The sequence below is a fragment of the Muscardinus avellanarius genome, assembly GCF_963383645.1.
Source record: "Muscardinus avellanarius genome assembly, chromosome: 15".
NCBI lineage: Eukaryota > Metazoa > Chordata > Mammalia > Rodentia > Gliridae > Muscardinus > Muscardinus avellanarius.
The window spans coordinates 87,286,961-87,308,546 of NC_137801.1; the positions used below are offsets into that span (position 1 = coordinate 87,286,961).

The 21,586-nt window shown below is 51.1% G+C and overlaps 1 protein-coding gene across 1 annotated transcript; it reads left to right on the forward strand.

The window, feature by feature from the left end:
• Positions 1-118: 118 nt before the first annotated feature.
• Positions 119-15,909, forward strand: CKAP2L (cytoskeleton associated protein 2 like; the record flags this gene model as incomplete). Its single annotated transcript, XM_080711441.1, has 9 exons — positions 119-149; positions 2,554-2,620; positions 4,719-4,770; positions 5,691-6,892; positions 10,101-10,308; positions 11,500-11,655; positions 13,696-13,759; positions 14,875-15,064; positions 15,684-15,909. The coding sequence occupies 9 exons, from the start codon at positions 119-121 to the stop codon at positions 15,907-15,909; spliced, it is 2,196 nt and encodes a 731-aa protein (XP_080567567.1).
• Between the last annotated feature and the right edge of the window lie 5,677 nt (positions 15,910-21,586).

Genomic DNA, 21,586 nt, shown 5'->3' on the forward strand with positions numbered 1-21,586 from the left:
CGATTGGTGAGATCGGCGGGTTTCAAACCCGCGAGAGCCAATGAGAGCGCGCGGAGCTTTTGTGCGGCGGCCGAGGCTCCGGGCGCGGCTTTTGAAGGAAAACTGTCGCGGAGCCGTCATGGTGGGGCCGGGCCCCTCCGCCGCCGCCGGTGAGTAGGGTCGCAAGCCCCTGTTTCCTGCCGGCGCTCGAGTACGAGCGGGGCCGCAGTGAGAACGCCCAGCGAGTCCTCCACGCGGAAGCCGCGTGTCCGCGCGCCCGCTGCCTCAGTTTCCCCCACGGACCCCACCGAGGCATCGAGGTCCGCGGTGGCGAAAGCGAGGCGCGGGGCCGGCCGCCTCCTGCCTCTCCCTGCCCTGCAGAAGGATGTTGAGATAAAGAAGCGGGGCCCGCGCCCGGGCGAGGCCGCGGCATCCAGGACTTGGGTCAGCAGAGCTGGGTGCGGCCCCCGGGCCCAGCCTGGACCGGGGCGGACAGGGGCCTGACCCGAAGCCTGGCTCTGCGCCTCCGAGCCCGCCGCAGACTAGACTGAGGCTGGCTGCTCACATCTGCGCCCAGGTCTCGGGATCCTGCGGCCCCTGGCCCCGAGAGGTGCCCTGGAGCCCTCCCTGCCCTCCAGGATACTCCTCCAAGAGTACAGGGGATCGTGATTCTCTCAGCCATGCCTGCTGATGCCTCCTAGGTCTGGACGCTGTTGATGCCTCCTAGATCTGGACGCTGTTGATGTCTCCTAGGTCATCAACAGCTATGCCTGTTGATGTCTCCCAGGTCTGGACACTGTTGATGTCTCCTAGGTCATCAACAGCTATGCCTGCTGATGCCTCCTAGGCCTGGACACTGTCCGAGACACTGCACACTAACCCATCAGGATGGGCTTTTCTGGCTGGCCTTGGTGGCTCACTCTTGTCATCCAAGAGACCGGGGGATCGCAGATTTGCAGCCAGCCTCAGTGACTTAGCGAGGCCCTCCATAGTTTAGCGAGACTGTTTCAGAAATAAAACGGGCTGTGGGTGTAGCTCAGAGGTCAAAATGCCTTTAAGTTCAATCCCTAGTACCAAAGAGGGGGGAGCTTTTCTGTATCCATTTTATGGGCACAGCAGCAGCAAGATGTGCCAACCTGCTAGAAGTCACAGAACTGAGACTCCAACGGCAAACCTCACAGACAAGAGCCGGGCTTTCTCATACTGCCGGGCAGGCGCCTAAACGTATTTCTCACCGCTGTCTGGAAAAGATGCACCAGGGTCCAAGAGCAGAACAAAGAACACAGGACAACTCAGTTTAAATATGGTTAAGGATAGTTTTGCGCCCCTGTAGACTTTTTTTAATCACTGTAATTTTAGACTTCCAACCACCTGCTCCTTCTCTATTCCCCACTCCTGAACTTCCATATTCTTTGATATTTTCTTATGGCGCCTAGATGATTTTGCCTTATATTGTAATTATTATTTTGCCTATTTTATTTCTACTACTGAGACGTGTGTGTGTGTGTGTGTGTGTGTGTGTGTGTGTGTGTGTGGTACTGAGGTTCCTGGAAACCCTTCTACCTCCGGGCTATACTCCCAGACCTATTTTTATATATTTTTTTTAATTTGGAAAAAGGGTCTCTTAAGCCAGCGCGTCTGGCTTCGAACCTGTGCCATCCTCTTGTCTCCGCCTCCCAAGCGCCCACAGTGGGATTACAAGCGCGCACCACCACGCCCGGCTAATTGAGACTTCTTGAAAGCAGTATAGGATGAGTTTTGAGATTCTTTTTTCAGATTATTTGGATACATAGTTTGATAATCTTGGAGATGGGACCCAAGTCTAAACATGAAATTCATGTGCCTAATTTTTCTTTAGTCTCATAGGAAACCATCTAAGGGTTTTTGGGTAAAAACCATGATCTTTTAGGAAAACATGTAATACCACCAGTCCTAGCCCACCAGCTCAGGTGAGCCAGTAGCATCATTTCTCCGTGTTGAGCATGCTATGTCGTAGCTGAGAACAGTGGCTGTGATAGAGATTCAAGACAGACTTGTTTTCAGATTTGGGGCTTTGCTGCATGTTAGCTGGGTAACTTTAAGCATATTTTACCCTCTCTGAATTTCAGACCGCATTAATACCTCACAGGACTGTTATGTGGATTAAAATAAGCAGCTCAAATACGAAAAGCTTATTCTAAGGCTGGTTTATAAATGATATTGTTGCTATTTATGTAAAGTGAAAAATCCTACAGGTCTAGAAACTTTATAACATGTTGCAAAGCCACAGTCATTACAGAAAAGTGTCGTCTTTGTGTCTGTGTCTGTGGTACTGGGGATGGAACCCAGGGGCATTTTACCCCTGAGCTATACCCTCACCCTGTTTTATTTTATTTTGAAACGGGGTCTCACTGAGTTGCAGAGGGCCTCACTAAGTAGCTGAGGCTGGCCGCGATCCTGCTGTCTCTGCCTCCCAAGCACGGGGATTACAAGCGTGCGCCACCATGCCCGGCAAAAAGTATCCATTTGTAGAATATAAATAAACTGGTTGAACTCTCTGGCTTAAGTTCTGCCTTTTCCTTGGCTGTCCTACAGAAGAGCGGCAGAGAAAGCTCCAGGAATACCTCGCAGCCAAGGGAAAGCTGAAGAATCCGAACACCAAGTAAGTCTCTGCCGTCCGCTCTGCCTGCTTGGTGGCCCTCGCTGCTATCGCGATGTAAGATGTAAAGCCTTTCCAAAACACAGCCTTTGGCTCGCAGCCGTCCGGCCTGCGCTGGGCTCCTGTGATAACTAAGACCAGACTCGCAGTCCAGACATGACAACACATCCAGCCCGTTGGTAGCCTACTGACAAAGACTCGACATTCGTACTGCGACAGTCTCCAAGGCTGGCAGAGAGGATCTCGTGCTATTCACCGTGCAGGAAGCTTTCCTTGTTCCTTCTTTTTCGGCAGAGAGTTGATTTTCCTGAAGGCAGTTTTAGGTCAGGGAGTTGAATGGTCCCGGTTCTGGGTTTTCTCACAAAGCCAGTTGCGGTAGGTCCACAGTAGGGCGCGCCCACATCCTCCAGCTGACCATGCGCACTGAGCCCTCTCTGGTCATTACTTTTGAGCCAGGCAGAACGTAGCCGCTCACCTATGCGCTTTTGCCAGCATCTTACATCCTGGGGCTGTCCGTCCTTCCCGCCTAACATCCCTGCGTCCTCTCCCCACGCAGCTCGCTCAGCTTGCATTTTTACAAATTCAGCTTGCACCCTTTATTTTCCCTTGAGTTTTTACTCAGTTCTACCTCTTTTATGAAATGAACCTAAATTATTTACTCCACAGGTCTCCATTTGCTAATGTAAAATGTGCCAGCCATCCTCCTTCCCTTCCCCGCCCAGCCTTTTCAGTGACTCAGTGCTAGAGAGGCAGCAGTTAAGAAGGGGGTCCCTGCCCTCCCGGGGCCCGCGTTCTGGGAGATCAGGATTTCTGCTAGCCGACCAGTTGGTTTGGGCCCACGTAGGTGGAATCCTTCTCAGTTCTGCTCTGTTCTACTTTTATTTATTTATTTATTTACTTATTATGGTATAGCTGGATCTATGGTGGATTCATTCCCAGTTTTCTGAGACTCTCCATGTTGATCTCCACTGTAGCTGCACTAATTTGCATTCTCTGTATACTTTAAATCATTTCCAATTCACATATAATTTCTTTTTTTTTTTTTTTTTTTTTTTTTTTTTTGGTGGTACTGGGGGTGGAACCCAGAGGCTTTCTACCTCCGGGTTATACTCCCAGACCTTTTTTTTTTATATTTTATTTGGAAACAGGGTCTCACTAAGTTGCTGGAAGCCTCACTGAGTAGCTGAGGCTGGCTTCGAACCCGTGCGATCCTCCTGTCTCAGCCTCCCAAGCGCGGGGATTCCAAGCGTGCGCCACCACGCCTGGACACATATAATTTCTAATACAATATAAATGCTACATAGTTATACTGTATTTTTAGAGAATAATAAGCGGAAAGTCTGCACATGTTTTATAAGGATGGAATTTGGCTTTTCAAATATTTTTGATCCAAAATTGGTTAAAACCACAGCTGTGGATCCCACAGATACGGAAGGTCCACCGTATATCACATTTCCCCCGAAAAATTCTCAGGAAGTTTGTTAAGGGAGCAGTTAATTTGCTTATCTCCAGTGTCTGGCACACTGCGGTTTTCAGAGATGATGCCTGAAGCCGGCCGTGATGGTGCACACTCGTAATCCCAGCATTCAGGAGGCTGAGACAGGAGGATCACGGTTTGCAGCCAGCCTCAGCTACTTAGTGAGGCCCTTTGCAACTCAGTGAGACCGTGTTTCAAAATAAAGAATAAAAACTAGGGCTGGAGGTGTAGCTCAGAAGTAGAACGTCCCTGGGTTCCATCCCCAGTACCGCCAACAAAAAATAAAAATTAAAAATGATGCCTGAGTGGATAAAACTATGTAAATATGAAGAACGAACATTTCATTAGCACTGTGAATATTGAAAATTAGAAGATTAGGCTGCTACATTTCTGTATAGTATTAAAATGGTAAAAAAAAAAATGGGTAAGAGCAGGTGGCAGTTTTTGAGTAAGAGAATACAAGATTAAAGAAGAGAAAACAAAAACCTTTTTATAATTTTGAATCTTTACCATATACAGAATTCTAATGACTTAAAATTCTAACCATAATTTTTAATCAGTATGGATCCCAAGCCTTGTTGATCTTTTGATATTAGGATTAATTTTATTTTTTGTCCTTTATAGGCCTTATCTGAAAGCCAAGAATAATTGCCCAAATCCACCACCTTCTAAATCCGTAAGTAGAAATTAGTCGTATAAGAAATATGCATTTGGGGGTTTGGGGAGAGTTTGTCTGTGTTTTGGTACTGGAGATTGAACCCAGGGGTGTTCTACCTCTGAGCTACACCTAACTCATTTTTTTATTTTCTGTTTTGAAACAGAGTCTCACTAGGTTGCTGAGAATCTTGCTCCATTGCTGAGGCTGCCCTCAAACCTGTGATCTTCCTGTCTCAGCCTCCCAAGGTCTGAGATTACAGGAATGCGCACCACGCCTGGACAACATGGGTGAATCTCAAGAACCTTACGCCAAGAAACCTGACACAAAAGGCCACATATTGCATGATTCCATTGATATAACAGGTCCAGAACAGGCACAGCTCTAGGGGTGGAGAAGCAGAAAGGAGACCGGTGGTTTCCACAGCCTGCCGGGAGAGGGAAACGGGGAGTAACTTCTAACATTACTGGGTTTCTTTCTGGGTTGAAGAAAGTGTTCTGGCATTAGCTAGTAGTGATCTCTGTACAACTTGTAAATATACTAAGACTCACTAAATTGCATGCTTTAAAATGGTGAATTTTGCCAGGCGTGGTGGTGCACACCTGGAATCCCAGTACTTGGGAAGCTGAGACAGGAGGATCGCAGGTTCGAGGACAGCCTCAGCGAGCAGTGAGAATCTCATCAAGCTAGACCATGCTTCCAGATAAACATAAAATAGGGCTGGGATGGAGCTCGGAGGTAGAATTGCCCTGGATTTCATCCCCAGAAAATTAATTAGTTAATTAGAGCCAGAGGTGTACCTCAGAGGTAGAATACCCCTGAGTTCAATGTCCAGTACCACAAAAATAAATAAATGCCCCTGGATTCCATCCCCATTACCGTTAAAAAAAAAGTGTGCTATTGTTATGAATTTCTTAAATATTGTTTCTTTGTCTTTTCAGACTATTAAACCCAAAAGAAATGTCACCAGCCACACTGTTTTGCCTGTCAAGCCTACAAGGCCCATCAGCACTAAGCCCCAGCTCAGACCAGCCAATACCACAGGGTCCCAGAAGCCCAAGTCGGAGCCCTCACAACTTCTGAGCAAAAGGCCGACTTCAAGATGTGTTTCTTCCAACAAAGACTGTAAGCCTTCCAGCAGGAGTCAGCAGCTGCGCAAGGCTGGGCCTTCCGCTTCAGGAGAGCCATCCAGAAAACCCAGGTCACCCAGTGCCCGGGGGCTGAGCGCCTCACAGCGGCAGGTCCCAGGTCAAGGGCGCTCTAAATGCTCAGACTCTGTGGGTAGCACCCAGGTCAGAAACAAAGCTCCGGATGGCTTTCTAAAAGAGACAGACAAAGAAAACATGACCCAAACCCCATCAGAGCCTGGGAGGAAACCAGATGCCGAGCTATGCGGCGGCATCAGGAAGCCGAACTCTAACTCTGATAGTCAAGCCACCAGCAGCTTAGCTCCCGTACCAGCCTGGGGCAGAAGTTCAGTGAATAGCACTGTTCTGAAAGACAGAGTCAACAAACAACTTGTTGGGAAAACACAAACCAGGACTGTGCCGCCGACATCACAGCCGCCCTCTAGAAAAACAGTTGTTCCAAGAGCCCCCTCCCGCTTTATCCAGCCCCTGAGCCGGACTCAGGCCTCAAAGAAACCAGTGGTCAAGGGCGCACAGGTCCACAGGGGTCCACATGCACAGCCTCACCCTGGTGCTGAACAAAAAGTAAAACACACCAAGCCCAGGACACACCCCGGTTTGCCTCAGGGGGAACATCGCAACAGACACCCAAACGTCCAGCAAGATCAGAAGCCCACCCAACCTCGTCTTCGACCCCAGACATCCCATGAACTGCAAAAATCAAAGGCCGTGAGCCAGAGGCCGAGTGTGCCAGGCGGCAGCCTTGACCCAGCCCTTCCAAGAACCCCCGGCCTAAGAGCAAAGAGAGCCCACGCCGGCAGGTGCGGCCACAGCCTTCAACACAAGGCACCAACTCTGGACTCCGCGTTGAGGAGGGCTTTTCCCCAGCACCAGGTGCTGAGCAAGACAGCTCCCAAAACCCAGGCTGCAGTCAGGGCCATAAACGGGAGAGGAGTGCCGCGTGGTGCCCAGACAAATCCAGAGATTAAGAAGAAGACAACAGCCGATGATCGAAGGTATTTGTTTTAATTCCAAAAGCTGGCAGTTTAAGGTAATTAGGCAAATTGATCATCAGGAAGTATTGGTCAGGAAGTGGGCCAGAAATAATAGCTCCTAAGTAATTTGTAGCTGCACCCTGGGAAAAAAGATGTGAAGGAACTATGACAGACACCAAGACTTGACAGAGCTCGGGGATACCCACACGTATCATATAAACCATTCTTTGTAAATTTCTTTATGCTTAAAATTGTACTTAAAAGTTGAAGCCGGGCATGGTGGTACACGCTTGTAATCCCCGCGCTTGGGAGGCTGAGACGGGAGGATCACACAGGTTCTAAGCCAGCCTCAGCTTTAGTGAGGCTCTCAGCAACTGAGTGAGACCCTGTTTCCAAATAAAGTATAAAATAGGTCTGGGAGTATAGCCCAGAGGTAGAAAGCCTCTGGATTCCAGTACCACCAAAAAAAAAAAAAAAAAAAAGTTGAGGCTGAGCCAGGTGTGGTGGCTCACACTTGTAATCCCAGTACTCGGGAGGCTGAGACAGGAGAATCACAGGTTTGCAGCCAGCCTCAGCTACTTAGTGAGACCCTGTTTCAAAAATAAAGAATAAAAATTAGGGCTGGGGGCTGTAGCTTGGAGGTAGAATTCCCCTGGGTTCCATTCCCAGTACGGCAAAAAATAAAAAGTTAAAGCCGGGCATGGTGGCAGATGCCTATCATCCCAGACTTTGGGAGGCTGAGACAGGAGGATCGCAGGTTTGCACCCAGCCTCAGCAACTTAGGGAGACCCTGCTACAAAATAAAAAGCAAAATATGGCTGGGAGTATAGCTCAGACATATAGAAGTCCCTTGGGTTCAGTCCCCAGTATCACTGAATAAATAGTTAAGACATAGAGAATGGATGAGTAGGAATGGGGTTGCAGGTGTTGACTACTCACACAAGAAGCGCCCCGCAGGGGCCGAACAGCAAAATTGGAACAGGGCGGTGAGGAGGAACCAGAACAGTGAGGAAGGAGGACGAGCCATGATGAGTTCAGGGGAGTTCCAGGGAAGAAGGCCCAACAGGCGTCCCTGGGTCTGAGGGCGGCCCGCCTTGGAAAGGAAGTTAAGCAGAAAGGGGCAGTTGTCCAGATGGGAGAAATCAGGATCTGGGGCTGCTGGGCTTGGCACTCATGCACGATGCCCAAAGCAAACCGAGCCGAAGGATTGTATGCAGGCTCTGCCCAGGGCCGGACACGGTGTCCCGGTGTGAGGAGCCCCCCGGGGCGCGTGTGTGGACGCCTGGTTGGAGCTGAGTCCCACAGCATGCACGGAGACTTAGAGGAGTGATCAGAGGTGTAGTCAGTGACAGGAGAACAGGAGTTAGGCGCAGGACCTCAAGCTGACCACCACCACCCAGCTCTGCCTTCCTGCAAGTCAGAAAGCCACCTGGGGGATGGAAAGGTCAGGACACATTTTCAGCGAGCCCTCTGAGCCGAGACCTGCCGCTCGTGACAAGGACACGCCTCAGCAGAGAAAGGAGCAAACACGGAGGCCCCGCGTGTCCAGGTCACGGGAGCCCAGAGTCTGCGGAAGGCCTGGGTGGCCCCTCACTCCCCTGGGGCCTGCAGTGGGCCAGAGTTGGGCTGAGAGCCGAGCCCAGCACAGCCGTGCTCGCCCTTGCAAGCTCAGTGTCTGGTAGAGGGAAAGTGTCAGAGAGCGCGGCTCCGAGGTCCTGGCAGTGGGCTGGCTGGAGAGAAGGAAACGCCCTCTTGGTTTTTGTGTAGAGGGAAGGCTGAGAACGGGAAGAATGCCAAGAACACCGAGGAACCCGCACGGGGGTCTCTGCAGGTCTCCTCACAGAGGAGCCAGAGCGGAGCGGGGTGAGGGGCCGCAGGGCGGGATAGCAGCGTGTGGATCGGGCTCTGCGGTCAGCGGAACAGGGTCGATGGCATCCGCTTATTAAAAATGACTCATTGGAAGCTGGGCGTGGTGGCGCACACTTGTAATCCCAGCATTCAGGAGGCTGAAACAGAAGGATCATGGTTCTTAGCCAGCCTCAGCGACTTAGTGAGGCTCTTTGCAACTCAGTGAGACCCTGTTTCAAAATAAAGAATAAAAAACAGGGCTGGAGGTATAGCTCAGAGGTTGAATGCCCCTGGGTTCCATCCCCAGTACCACAAAAAAAAAAAAAAAAATTACTCATTGGAGCACACCTGTAATCCCAGTACTTGGGAGGCTGAGACAAGATCACAGGTTTGAGGCTAGCCTCAGTAACTTGTTGAGGCCCTCAGCATCTTCGTGAAACTCTGTCTCAAAACAAAAAATAAAGCCAGGCACAGTAGCTCTTACTTGTATTCCCAGTATGTGGGAGGCCGAGACAGGAGGACAGCAGGTTCAAGACCAATCTCAGCAACTTAGTGAGGTCCTTGCAACTTAGACCCTGTTTCAAATTAAAAGACTGAAATAGGGCTGGCAGTGTAGCTCAGTGGTAGAATGCCCCTGGGTTCAGTCCCCAGTACTGCAAAAGATAAATAATAGCCAGGCGTGGTGGGCACGCTTGTAATCCCCGCGCTTGGGAGGCAGAGACAGGAGGATCCCGCAGGTTCGAAGCCAGCCGCTCTGGCTTAAGAGACCCTGTTTCCAAATAAAATATAAAAAATAGGTCTGGGAGTGTAGCCCGGAGGTAGAAGGGTTCCATTCCCAGTACCACCAATAATAATAATAATAATAATTTAAAAACAAGAACCAGTGCTGGGTGTGTAGCAGTTCAGGAGGTAGAATGCCCCTGGGATTGCTAGGTCTGTTCTCCAGCTTCACACAGAGTTGAAATGCCTGTCAGACATCAGATGCTAACTTGTTTTATAAAGTTTTGGCCTCCAGGAAGAGATCGTGGTCTGAAATGTGTTTTTGCAAATCATCAGTACAGAGGAGTAATTTAGCTGCTGGAGCCCAGGCGTGCGTGCGCCCCCGCCCCTCTTAGAGGCACAAGTGGAGACTGAGTAGTGGAGGAGGGGGAGGTCGCGGCACCGCCAGGACAGCCACTTGAGCGCTGGAGGTGCCGAGTCACGGGTGGTCAGGAGGGCGGTTTGAAGGCCCAGGCCGGCAGCTGCAGCCCGTGGAGCCCTTCCACGGGGCCACCCGGCGCGCCCCCTCCTCCTGCCTGGGTGAAGGGTAGTTAGACCCAGCCCTTGGTGTCTTAAACCTTAGAAGCTAAAACCATGCCCCTGCCCTTTAATTGCGTAACAGGAAACAACTGGAAGAGTGGCAGAAGTCTAAGGGGAAAATCTACAAACGGCCTCCCATGGAGCTCAAAACAAAAAGAAAACTAATAGAAGAAATGAACGTTTCGTTCTGGAAGAGCATTGAACAAGAAGAGGAAGAGAGGCGAGCTGAGTGGGAAGTGTGCAGCAAGATCAACCGCACCCTCACGGAGTGCCTGCGGCTCATCGACGGGGTGAGCGAGCAGGGGGGCCAACACGGAGGACCCGGGTTCGCGGCCAGCCTCAGCTACTCAGTGAGGCCCTCTGCAGCTCAGTGAGACCTGGTTTCAAAATGAAAAATAGGGCTGGGGGTGTGGCTCAGAGGTTGAATGCCCCTGGGTTCCATCCCCAGCACCACACACACACACACACACACACACACACACACACACACACAATGTCTTTCTCAAATATAGTCCAGGGGAGATGACCTTCATCTAAGCAGAAATCCAGCTACTCTTTATTTATTTATCTATTTTTTAGTTTTTAGTTTTTTGGTACTGAGGATTGGACCCAGGGGCATTCTACCTCCAAGCTATATCCTCAACCCTATTTTGTAGTCTTTATTTTAAAACAGGATCTCACTAAGTTGTGGAAGGCCTCCTAAGGCACTAAGGCTGGTGGGGATCCTGTGATCCTCCTGTCCCAGCCCTCCAAGTGGGTTACAAGGAGAGCCGCCACGCCTGGCTTCCCTGTTGCCATCAGTGAGTATGTGGCGTCAGGGATGTGGTGACCGTGTAAGAACTCTTGAATGCCCTAGTGTTCGCTTGTTTTTCTGCTGCACTACATAAAAATACAGAACATGTTCCTTACCTTCTGCTATAAGGGTTTTTCTGTCTCTCTTTGGCCTCATGTAACTCTTAAAATTTAGTGATCGGCATCAAAAAAATCACTGAACTAAGCCGGGCGTGGCGGCGCACGCTTGTAACCCCGCGCTCGGGAGGCTGAGACAGGAGGATCGCGCAGGTTCGAAGCCAGCCTCAGCTACTTAGTGAGGCTCTCAGCAACTTAGTGAGACCCTATTTCCAAATAAAATATAAAATAGGTCTGGGAGTATAGCCCAGAGGTAGAAAGCCTCTGGGTTCCACCCCCAGTACCACCAAAAAAAAGAAAAAAGAAAAAAATCACTGAACTAAAACATAGAATTCAAAGGAGCATTAGAAGGGCCAAGGGTGTAGCTTGAAGGTGGAGTGCCCCCAGGCTCAATCCTCGGCACCACAAGAAGATGAGGATAACAAGTCCATGTAGCCTGTGTACATTGGGAATTCCTTAAAGTTCAGCACAGTTATACTCGGTGTGATGTCTCTGTACCTCCTGTGCTCAGTACCAGGAGGTGTGAGAGTAAGATGAAATAGTAATGACCTCTACATGTCTTCTTTTTCCAGGGCGTGCCTGCCAATGAAATATTTACCATCCTGTCCAGCATTCCTGAGGCTGAAAAATTTGCTAAATTCTGGATCTGCAAAGCAAAGCTGTTGGCAAGCAAAGGCACCTTTGATGTCATCGGGCTGTACGAAGAGGCCATTAAGAACGGGGCCACGGTGAGCGTCTGTCTTGAGTGGGGGCTTCGCAAAAATTTTCTTTCATATGGTTTTTCTGTTGTTTACAATATGAAGTTATCTGATGTGGTGTTAAACTTCTAATTCACTTCATAAAGTTAGACACAGAATGTGGAATCATGTACACAGTATGTTCTTGAACATGTTAATTAAAAGATTGATTTCGTAGAAAGCAGTGTCAAATGTAAACCAGGAGAATCAGTTTTCTTGTCAAGTGTCCAAGTCTCACTCAATGTGTATTGTAGAAATACACGGTTATAGTAATGATAGTCGCACAGAAAGTCATAACATCAATATTCAGTAGTTTTGTGGGGTTTTTTAGTGGTGCTGGGGATGGAACCCAGGGGCCTTCTACCTCCGGGCTACGCTCCCAGACCTATTTTATATTTTTATTTGGAAACAGTGTCTCTTAAGCCAGCTGAGGCTGGCTTCGAACCTGCGCGATCCTCCTGTCTCACCTCCCAAGCGCGGGGATTACAAGCATGCGCCACCACGCCCAGCTCGTAGTCAGTACTTATAAAGAACCTAGCCGGGCATGGTGCTGCACCCTTGTAATCCCAGTACTCTGGAAGCTGGGACAGGAGGATCGCACGTTCCCGGCCAGCCTCGGCAAGTTAGGGAGGCCCTCCGCAACTTAGTAAGACCTGTTTTAAAACAAGAAGTAAAATTGGGGTGGAAGTGTGGCTCAGAGGTAGAATTATTTTATCAGAAAATTCCTCTGCTGAGCCGGGCGTGGTGGCACACACTTGTAATCCCAGCATTCGGGAGGCTGAGACCGGAGGATGGCGGTTCGCGGACAGCCTCAGCTACTTAGCAAGGCCTCTGCAACTCAGTGAGACCCGGTTTCAAAATAAAGAATAAAAAATAGGGCAGGAGGTGTAGCTTGGAGGTCGAATGCCCCTGGGTTCCATCCCCAGACCCGCAAAAAAAAAAAAGAAAAGAAAGACCGAGGACAGGCCCCAAGCGTTGAGGAGCGCTGCATCTGTGCAGCTGAGCTTGGTGATTGTCTTTGTTGAGTTTAATCAATTGTTCAATTTTTTTTTAAATGAAATATATGACAACAACACCAAAAATATAAGGCATTTTCTCTCTAGTTAGCGTTACCTCTTAGGATGTAAAGTCTTTATGTGGGAATACATCTTCGGTGCTATGGTACAAATGAATAGGAAAATAATATTTGATTTAGAGCACTTTCATTGTAGTCAACTTTATTTATTACTTATTTGTGTGTGTGTGTGTGCGCGCGCGCGCGTGTGTGTGTGAGAGAAAGAGAGAGAGAGTGTGTGTGTGTGTGTGTGTGTGTGTGTATTGCTGAGGTTTGAAGTCAAGGGTGTTCTATCTCTGAGCTACACCCTCAGTCCTATTTTATTTTATTTTATTTTATTTTATTTTATTTTATTTTATTTTACTTTAAAACAGGCTCTTGCTAAGTTGCTGAGAGCCTCACTAACTTGCTGAGGCTGGCCTCGAACCTGCAATCCTGCTGTCTGTCCAAGTACTGGGAGTGGGGGCGTGGAGCACCACGCCCGGCTCACTGTAGACGCTCTACAGGCCTCTCTTTGTGAAAGTCCAGGACGCCGGCATTTAACCAGCGCTTTCTCTGTTCCTTCATCTCTCTCATGAAGCTTTAAAACGGAGACTTCAGCCAGACGTGGTGGCGCACGCTTGTAATCCCAGCATTCAGGAGGCTGAGACAGGAGGATCGTGGTTCACAGGCAGCTCAGCTACTACTTAATGAGGCCTCCGCAACTCAGTGAGACCCTGTTTTAATATAAAGAATAAAAAATAGGGCCGGGGGTGTGGCTTGAAGATAGAGTGCCCCTGGGTTCCAGCTCAATACCACAAGAAAGGAAGGAAGGAAAGAAGGAAGGAAGGAAGGACCTCAAATGCTATTTATTGCTGGACACCAGATTTTAAAAAAGAAACAGCTTTCTTATGGAAAGTTTATCTGATGTTAAATAAAAGTTTCTCGTGCATTTTCCACGCGCGCCTTTAATACTGTTGAGTCTCTTCTTCCCTCAGCCAATACACGAGTTGCGGGAGGTTGTTCTCACTATGCTGCAAGATATGAACAGAACTGCAGAAGGTACTGTGATTTTGGCGTTTAAATTCATTCCCTCTAGTTCTACCAGGAGAAATCATCCAGGAAAACACAGGAAAAAGAGAGTTACAAGTCCCCTGAGACACCTCCCACTTCCTGGGGTTCATGGCTCGGCTCGGCCTCTGTCAGGAGAGTCTGAGGTAAAGAGAGAAAGCCTTTGGTCTAGGTTACGTGTTGAAGCTGGGTGTGGTGCCACACTCCTATAATCCCAGGACTTGGGAGTCTGGGACAGGAGGAGTACAGATCCGAGGCCAACCTCAGCAATTTGGCAAGATTCTCAGCAATTAGTGCAACCCGTTTCAAAATAAATAATAAAATAGGGCTGCAGGATGGCTCAGGTAGAATGCCCCTTGGCTCAATCCTCAGTATAATAAAAAAAAAAAGTAAAAAAGATAGTCAGGTGTGGTGACCCAACACCTGTAATCCCAGTACTTGGGAGGCTGAGACTGACCGGAGGATGGCGGGTTCAAGGCCAGACTCAGCAACTTATCAAGGCTCTTAGCAAGAGCCTGTTTCAAACAGGGCTGGCAGTGAAGCTCAGAGATAGAACACCCCTGGGTTCCATCCCCAGCAGCACACACACACACACACACACACACACACACACACACACACACAGTAAGAGATTGAGGGTCAGTGTTGAAAAGGTATCAAGGGTCCATCTTTCTTTTTTTGTGTGTGGTACTGGGGATGGAACCCAGGGGCTTTCTACCTCCGAGCTACAGCCCCTGTCATATTTTTTTCCTTTATTTTGAAACCGGGTCTCACTGAGTTGCGGAGAGCCTCACTAAGTAGCTGAGGCTGTCTGTGAACCGCGATCCTCCTGTCTCAGCCTCCCGAGTGCTGGGATGACCAGTGTGCACCATCACACCCGGCCCCCCAGCCTTATTTTATTTGTATTTGGAAACAGGGTCTCTCTAGGTTGGCAAGAGTCTCACGACTAGCTGAGGCTGTCCTTGAACCTGCACTCCTCCTGTCTCAGCCTCCCAGGTACTAGGATTGCACGTGCCACCTCGCCAGCTCCGTGTTACTTTCCCATCTGATTTTTAGCTGGCGTGAAGTTGCTAAGCCTTGCTCTCCTTCCGCCCTCGCATACACAGGACTTACCTCCGACTCTTCAGTTGCTGAAAGCAATATCGCATCAGTGGAAGAGCTGGCCAGGAAGATGGGATCTGTGCAGTCTCGTCCCCCTCCAGAAGGGACGGAGCAGGCTGCAGCGACACCCCTACCGGCCAAGGCAGGGCAGGCCAGCCACCCTGGAATCAAGCTGCAGGTGGCGCCCATCCCCAGGTAAGCCAGCTCCCAGCAGGCCGCTCACCCCGCCTCCCTCCCTCAGCTTAGGGGAAGATGGAGCCACTGGCAGGGGGCGCTCTTTCTACAACATCCGCCCCTCTCCTCCTGGGGGGATGTGGCCTGTGGCTCAGAGTAGGGCCAGGGGGATGGGTTCGCCCCTTCCCGCCTGCAGGAGGTGCTGTGGCCGAGCTTGGAGCTCCCCAGCACCCTGCCCTGTGCCTCCCTGGGCCAGCACGCGTCCTTAGGACACCCAGGGCCCTGGGGTGTGTGCGTGCCAAGCCGCCCAGCAGCACTGGTCTCTCCCATTGCCAGGGGCTGTGCCAGGCCATCCATTTCTTTTTATTTTATTTTATTTTTTTTTCCCCAGTACTGGGGATGGAACCCAGGGGCATTCTACCTCCCAGCAACACCCCCTGCCCTATTTTTCATTCTTTATTTTGAAACAAGGTCTCACTAAGTTGCGGAGGGCCTCACTAAGTAGCTGAGGCCGTCTGCGAACCGCGATCCTCCGGTCTCAGCCTTCCGAATGCTGGCATTAGAAGCGTGCCCACCACGCCCGGCTAAGTAGGCCTTTTCTGAAAGTGCTCAGGTCCTGAGCCTGTCTCTCTGCCCGCAGGATGAGCGGGCTGCCGGAAGTGCAGGACGTGAAGCTCATCACGCCCGTGCGCCGCTCCGCCAGGATCGAGCGCGCCGTGGCCCGCTACCCCGACATGCTGCGGGAGCACGACGTGGTGGTGGCCTCGCTTGACGAGCTGCTGGAAGTGCAAGAGACGGACTGCTTTATCTTCCGGAAAAACGAGGCTTTGCCCGTGAAGTTAGGGTTTGAGGCCCTTGAACTATAATTTCTTGTTCTTTTTCAAAAGGTGTTTCAGGACCTCAAGAGATTAGAAATGCTCTCGTCCAGATGACCTGGAAAAATGTGCAACAGCACGGCCTCATGGATGAGGCCATTTCAGAAACCATCCCGGGTTTACTCTCAGATTTCACATCCACAGGAAGGCCTTTGCTTTCTATGCTTAAGACTGCAGTTCGCCAGTCCCACAGCATACATAAACTCAGACTATTGTGTAGTAATATTAATAGCTTCCTGTTGGAAAACCTTGCACTTCACTAATCTACTGTAATCCTCCGTGGTCATTTTTCAGTCCAAAGGCTGATGCTGAGAGCAGTGGGCTTTCCTTACCACGGGGCGAGCTCCTGCAGGAGACTGAGCCTGGAAGCCTTTACCCTTTCGGTATTGCAGCTCCGCACAAGGCCCATCCTGGACAGGGTGGCATCCAGCCTTTAGGCCTAGCCTAATTTTGCATTCATTATGCATATTAAAAAGGGGAGAGGGCTGGGTGGGGCGCTTGCTCCTCACCCCAGTGCTCCACCGGCCCCAGGGAGTGAGCGGGGTGACCCAGTACTGCGTTGCTTTTGCTTCCCCCAGGCAGCTGATCCTGGAAAGGTGAGACCAGTCATGTAAATGTAATGTACAGAAAAGCCTAGTCAATACATTTTAAACGCTAGCTTTCTTCATATTTAATGACTGTATAAAACAAAAATATAATAAATTGTTTGTTCTTATTTGTCTTATTATAGAGAGCAGGATGGCTTGGCACGAACCCTAGAGGCTCTCAGGGTTCATGCCAAGCCATCCTGGGGATGCCGCCCAGGGGCCTGGGTTGCACTCATGGCCCCGAGCACTCCCTGATAAAGGGTCTGACCTTCGCCTCACCCAGGAACTGGGATTGGATTGCGAGGGAAGTACTCCCCCCTCCCCCGATCTGGCTTATTATAACAAGGTTCATAAACCTGAGCTATGGCCGGGCATGGTGGCACACGCTTGTAATCCCCGCGCTTGGGAGGCTGAGACAGGAGGATCGCGCAGGTTCGAAGCCAGCCTCAGCTACTTAGGCTCTCAGCAACTTAGTGAGACCCTGTTTGCAAATAAAATATAACATAGGTCTGGGAGTATAGCCTGGAGGTAGAAAGCCTCTGGGTTCCACCCCCAGTACCGCCAAAAAAAATAAAATAAACCTGAGCTATGAAACCCTGATGCCACACACCGACCTTCAGTGAGAGGCAGATTGTCACCAGGGCCGGCCAGCTGGTCAGAACCACCAGCCCTCCCTCTCCCCCCTCCCCTCCACTTGCTCAGGAGCCAGGAAAGCCCAGAGGCTTCGAGAGGTTGCAGTCTGAACCTGGGACCTGGAAGAATCAGATGTTCAGAACGCATGGGCTGAGAGCAAGGCGCCATCAGCCTGCGCCGCGCCCCCTCGCTGCCCAGGGCCGCCCCTCGGGGCCGGGGGCTTGGAGACACCACTCTCCCCGCAAAGCCGCGGTCCCCTCCAGGGTTAGACTGCAGTGTGTCCAGCCGCCCGTGGGCTGGGAGGGGCAGTAGCTGCAGACCCTGGGTAAAAAGGACCACGCATTTTGAGTTTCTAGACAGTAAAGTAGCTCACAATTTCTTTTCAATTCCTTTAATTCGCTGCTGGCCAGCAGGAGGCGCCCGGTGCGCACTGATTCACAGAATACGCTGTCCTGTAACCCCCGGTGAAGGGGCCTATGAGGGACAGTGCAGTAGCCGGCACTGCCGGCAGGCTGGCCACACCTGTAATCCCAGCCCTTGGGAGGCGGAGACAGGAAGGGCCGACAACTCAGCAAGGCCTTCAGACTCAGCAACACAGCAAGAGCTCCAGCAACTTTCAACTAAAAAATAAAAAGGACTAGAGATGTGGCTGGGAGTTAGGATGCCCTTGGATTCAATTCCCGGTACCAAAATAAAAAGTCAGGCACAGAAGCGCAAGCCTGTAATCCCCAGAGGATTACAGTGCAAGTCTGAACCAGGAGGAACGCAGGCTTGAAGTCAGCCTCAGCAACTTAGACCCTCAGCAACTTTCAAATAAAAACTAATAAGGGCTAGGCGTTTAACCTGGAGGTGGAATGCTCCTGGGTTCAAGCCCCTGTATCCAAAAAATAAGCCCAGGAAAGCCACAGTAGAGGCAAGGGCCTCCACGCAGGTGTCCGGGCTCCGAGCTGAAGCTGCTGCTCATAACAGCGAGGGTCTCAGCCCACCACCAAGGATCTGAAACAGCACTGTCTCCTCTGTCTCCTTTTTTTTCCTTTGGGGGAGGGGTGCTGGAGATTGAACCCAGGGGTATACTACCTCCACTGCCTCCAAGATATACTCCATCCCTTTTTATTTTATTTTATTTATTTATTTATTTATTTATTTATTTATTTTTGGTGGTACTGGGGTTCCTGGAAGCCCTTCTACCTCCGGGCTACACTCCCAGACCTATTTTATACTTTTTATTTGGAAACAGGGTCTCTTAAACCAGCGAGTGCAGCTGAGTTGTTTGAACCTGCGACCCTTCCTGTCTCCGCCTCCCAAGCACGGGATTACAAGCGTGTGCCACCACGCCCGGCTTTATTTTAATTTTGAAACAGTCTTGCTGAGAACCTGCGATTCTCTTGTCTCAGCCTCCCAAGTACCGGGATCATAGTTAAGCACCACCATGTCTGGCGTATTTTTTTTATTTTGAAACAGAGTCTAAGTTACCACATGTTGGCCTTGAAGTCGTGATTCTCCTGTCTTAGCCTCCTCCGTGGTGTTTCCGAAGGCCGCCTGGAGTGAGGCTCCCATGGACAGGCTGCCTCTCCCAGCGGGGCGGACGGACTCGAAAGCTGGACCAGCAGCCGAGGCCTGCTTACAGAGGTGCTCGCACCACCAGACCTGATGCCCCATTTTGAAAGCAGTTACTCAAATTTCCCCTTTTCTATCCTGAATTAAAGTTTATGAATAATGTAATTCTCTCCCTAATTAAAAAAACACAAAGGGGAAATAAAAGCATTTTAGAATCTATTTCTGAATAAGTACTTGGACTCTATTTGAAGATCAAAAAAGCTCCTGTAAGCCAGGCATGGTGGTGCACACTTGTAATCCCCGCGCTTGGGAGGCGGAGACAGGAGGATCACGTAGGTTCAAAGCCAGCCACGCTAGTTTAAGAGACCCTATTTCCAAATAAAAATATAAAATAGGTCTGGGAGTGTAGCCCAGAGGTAGAAGGGCTTCCAGGAACCCCAGTACAAAAAAAAAAAAAAAAAAAAAAAAAGCTCCTGTAAAGCCGACATGGTGGCACTGTCTTGTATCCCAGTTCTTGGGAGGCCGAGACAGGAGGATCACAGGTTCGCAGCCAGCCTCAGCAGTTTAGTAAGGCCATCTGCAACTTAATGAGACCCTGTTTCCAAATAAAAGAATAAAATAGGGCTGGGGGAAAGCTCCCAGTGTTCCCTGGCTGGTGCCACCCACGGTCACTACAGCCCATCTGGCTCTTTGAGAGGAGGCATGGCCCTCCTCTCAAAAGAAGTCCAGGAATGGCCCTTCTTGCTCCACGATGGACTCATGCAGCGAGCGCTATAGGGCAATGAGGTGGAGATGGGCGACTCGGTCCACGGGAAGCCACCCAGGATGGATTCCCCAGTTGTGCACAGAGTCCCAGCCCAGGGCGCCAGGTTCCTTTTGGAAGCCCTTCTACCTCCGGGCCATGGTCCCAGACCTATTTTTACATTTTTATTTGGAAACAGGGTCTCCTAAGCCAGCGCGCGGGGCTGGCTTCGAACCTGCGCGATCCTCCTGTCTCCGCCTCCCAAGCGCGGGGATTACAAGCGTGCCCACTGCGCCCGGCAACAGGTTCCTTTTTTGAGTTGCAGTTATGTTCAAGGCTTTGACAGGGGGCTTTGGCAGGGCTGGCAGCCCTCCAGATCCTCCTCAGGTGGGCGGTCAGAGATGGCCAGGGGGATTCGGCAGAGACCCACCAGTTCTGAGATCGCCTGGAAGAGCGAGCTGAGGGGGAAACGCGGGAAGTTGAGGCACCCGGCGGTGCAGAGGTCAGCAGAGCACATCACTGGCTGGAGAACAGGGTCAGGCGGCAGCCGCAGTGGAACAGGCTGCCCGTGGTGCTGTAGCACTGGCCCAGCTCTGGTAGCCTCTGGCCAGGGGGCAGCACGAGGAAGAAAGACCCGGCCCACCCAGGTGCCCACCACACCAGCACCTCTGAAGGTGAGCACCCTCTACTGGGGCCAGGCCACGCCTTCCTGTGTCCACCTGCAGGGAAGAGCCTGCATGTGTGCATGCGTGCGTGTGTGTTTGCTGGAGATTAAACCCAGGGGCACTCTACCTCTGAGCTACACTCCCATCCCCATTTTATTTTTATGATGAAACAAGGTCTCACTAGGTTGCTGAGAGCCTCGCTAAGTTGCTGAGGCTGGCCTCAAACCTGCAATCCTCCTGTCTCAGGGATTATAGATGTGCGCCATTGCATTCAGCTAAGAAGCTTTTTTTTTTTTTTTTGGTGGTACTGGGGTTCCTGGAAGCCCTCCTTCCTCTGGGCTACACTCCCAGACCTATTTTATATTTTTGAAACAGGGTCTCTTACGCCAGCACGGCTGGCTTACAAGCATGCGCCACCACGCCCGGCAGAAGCTTTTTTTTTTTTTTTTTTTTGCGGTACTGGGGGTGGAACCCAGGGGCATTCTACCTCTGAACTACACCCCCAGCCCGATTTTTTTATTCTTTATTTTGAAACAGGGTCTCAGTGAGTTGCAAAAAGCCTAAGTAGCTGAGGCTGTCCACGAACCGCGATCCTCCTGTCTCAGCCTCCCAAATGCTGGGATTACAAGTGTGCGCCACCACACCAGGCTCAGCTTAGAAGCTTTAAACCCACAGACTGCACACATCTGGAAATGGGGCTGCTGTCCATCCACCACAGCCCGCACTCGGGGCCTCCCTCCAGTGACATGCCTGCACCCTGAACCCAGGACCACACCACAGCCCAGGTTACCTTCTGACTCTTCACCGAGGACCTGGCAAGGCCCGCACTCCCGGCCCCGCTCCCCACAGCGGGCTCCGCCACACCCGGACCCATCTCTTAGCGCCTGGGCCACCAGCACATTGATCCTGGGTGGCCTCGAGCGGGCTGCTCCCCTCCTGGAGCCTCGGCGCCATCTGTGAAGTTAGGGAGACAGTCCCTGGCCGGCCCACAGGCCACCAGATGACCAGACGTCTGGCCTTCACGCGCCTTCTCCTTCATGTCCCTCAAAAGGGCGCCCGAGTGGCCTGCCCCCGGGACCCCAGAGGCTGCGGGAACCTCCCAGCTCCGTGGCCAGCAGTAACCACAGGGGATGTTTTTCTTTCTCCTCTTTTCCCAGGACCCACAGGTCACTGGTCCTAAATTACATCTTCTCAGACCCCTTCTCCTCCGGCTGACCCAGGCTTGGACCATTGCTGGGTGGCCGGTCCCATGAAGACCCAGCCCAGCCGGCAGGTGCCGATGGCTAGACGAGCCAAGGGCCAGGGCCGGGCGAGGCCCCAACGCCACCCTTCTGCAAGAGCACGCCGCTGTCGTTCACAGCATCGGCCAGCAGAGGGCGCTGGAGGACAAGGCCAGGTGGTACCTGGGCGCGTGGAGGAGACAGGGGTCAACCAGGCCGGCGCCTTCCTCAGCAGCCAGAGCCCACGTGAATCTCCTTCTTGAT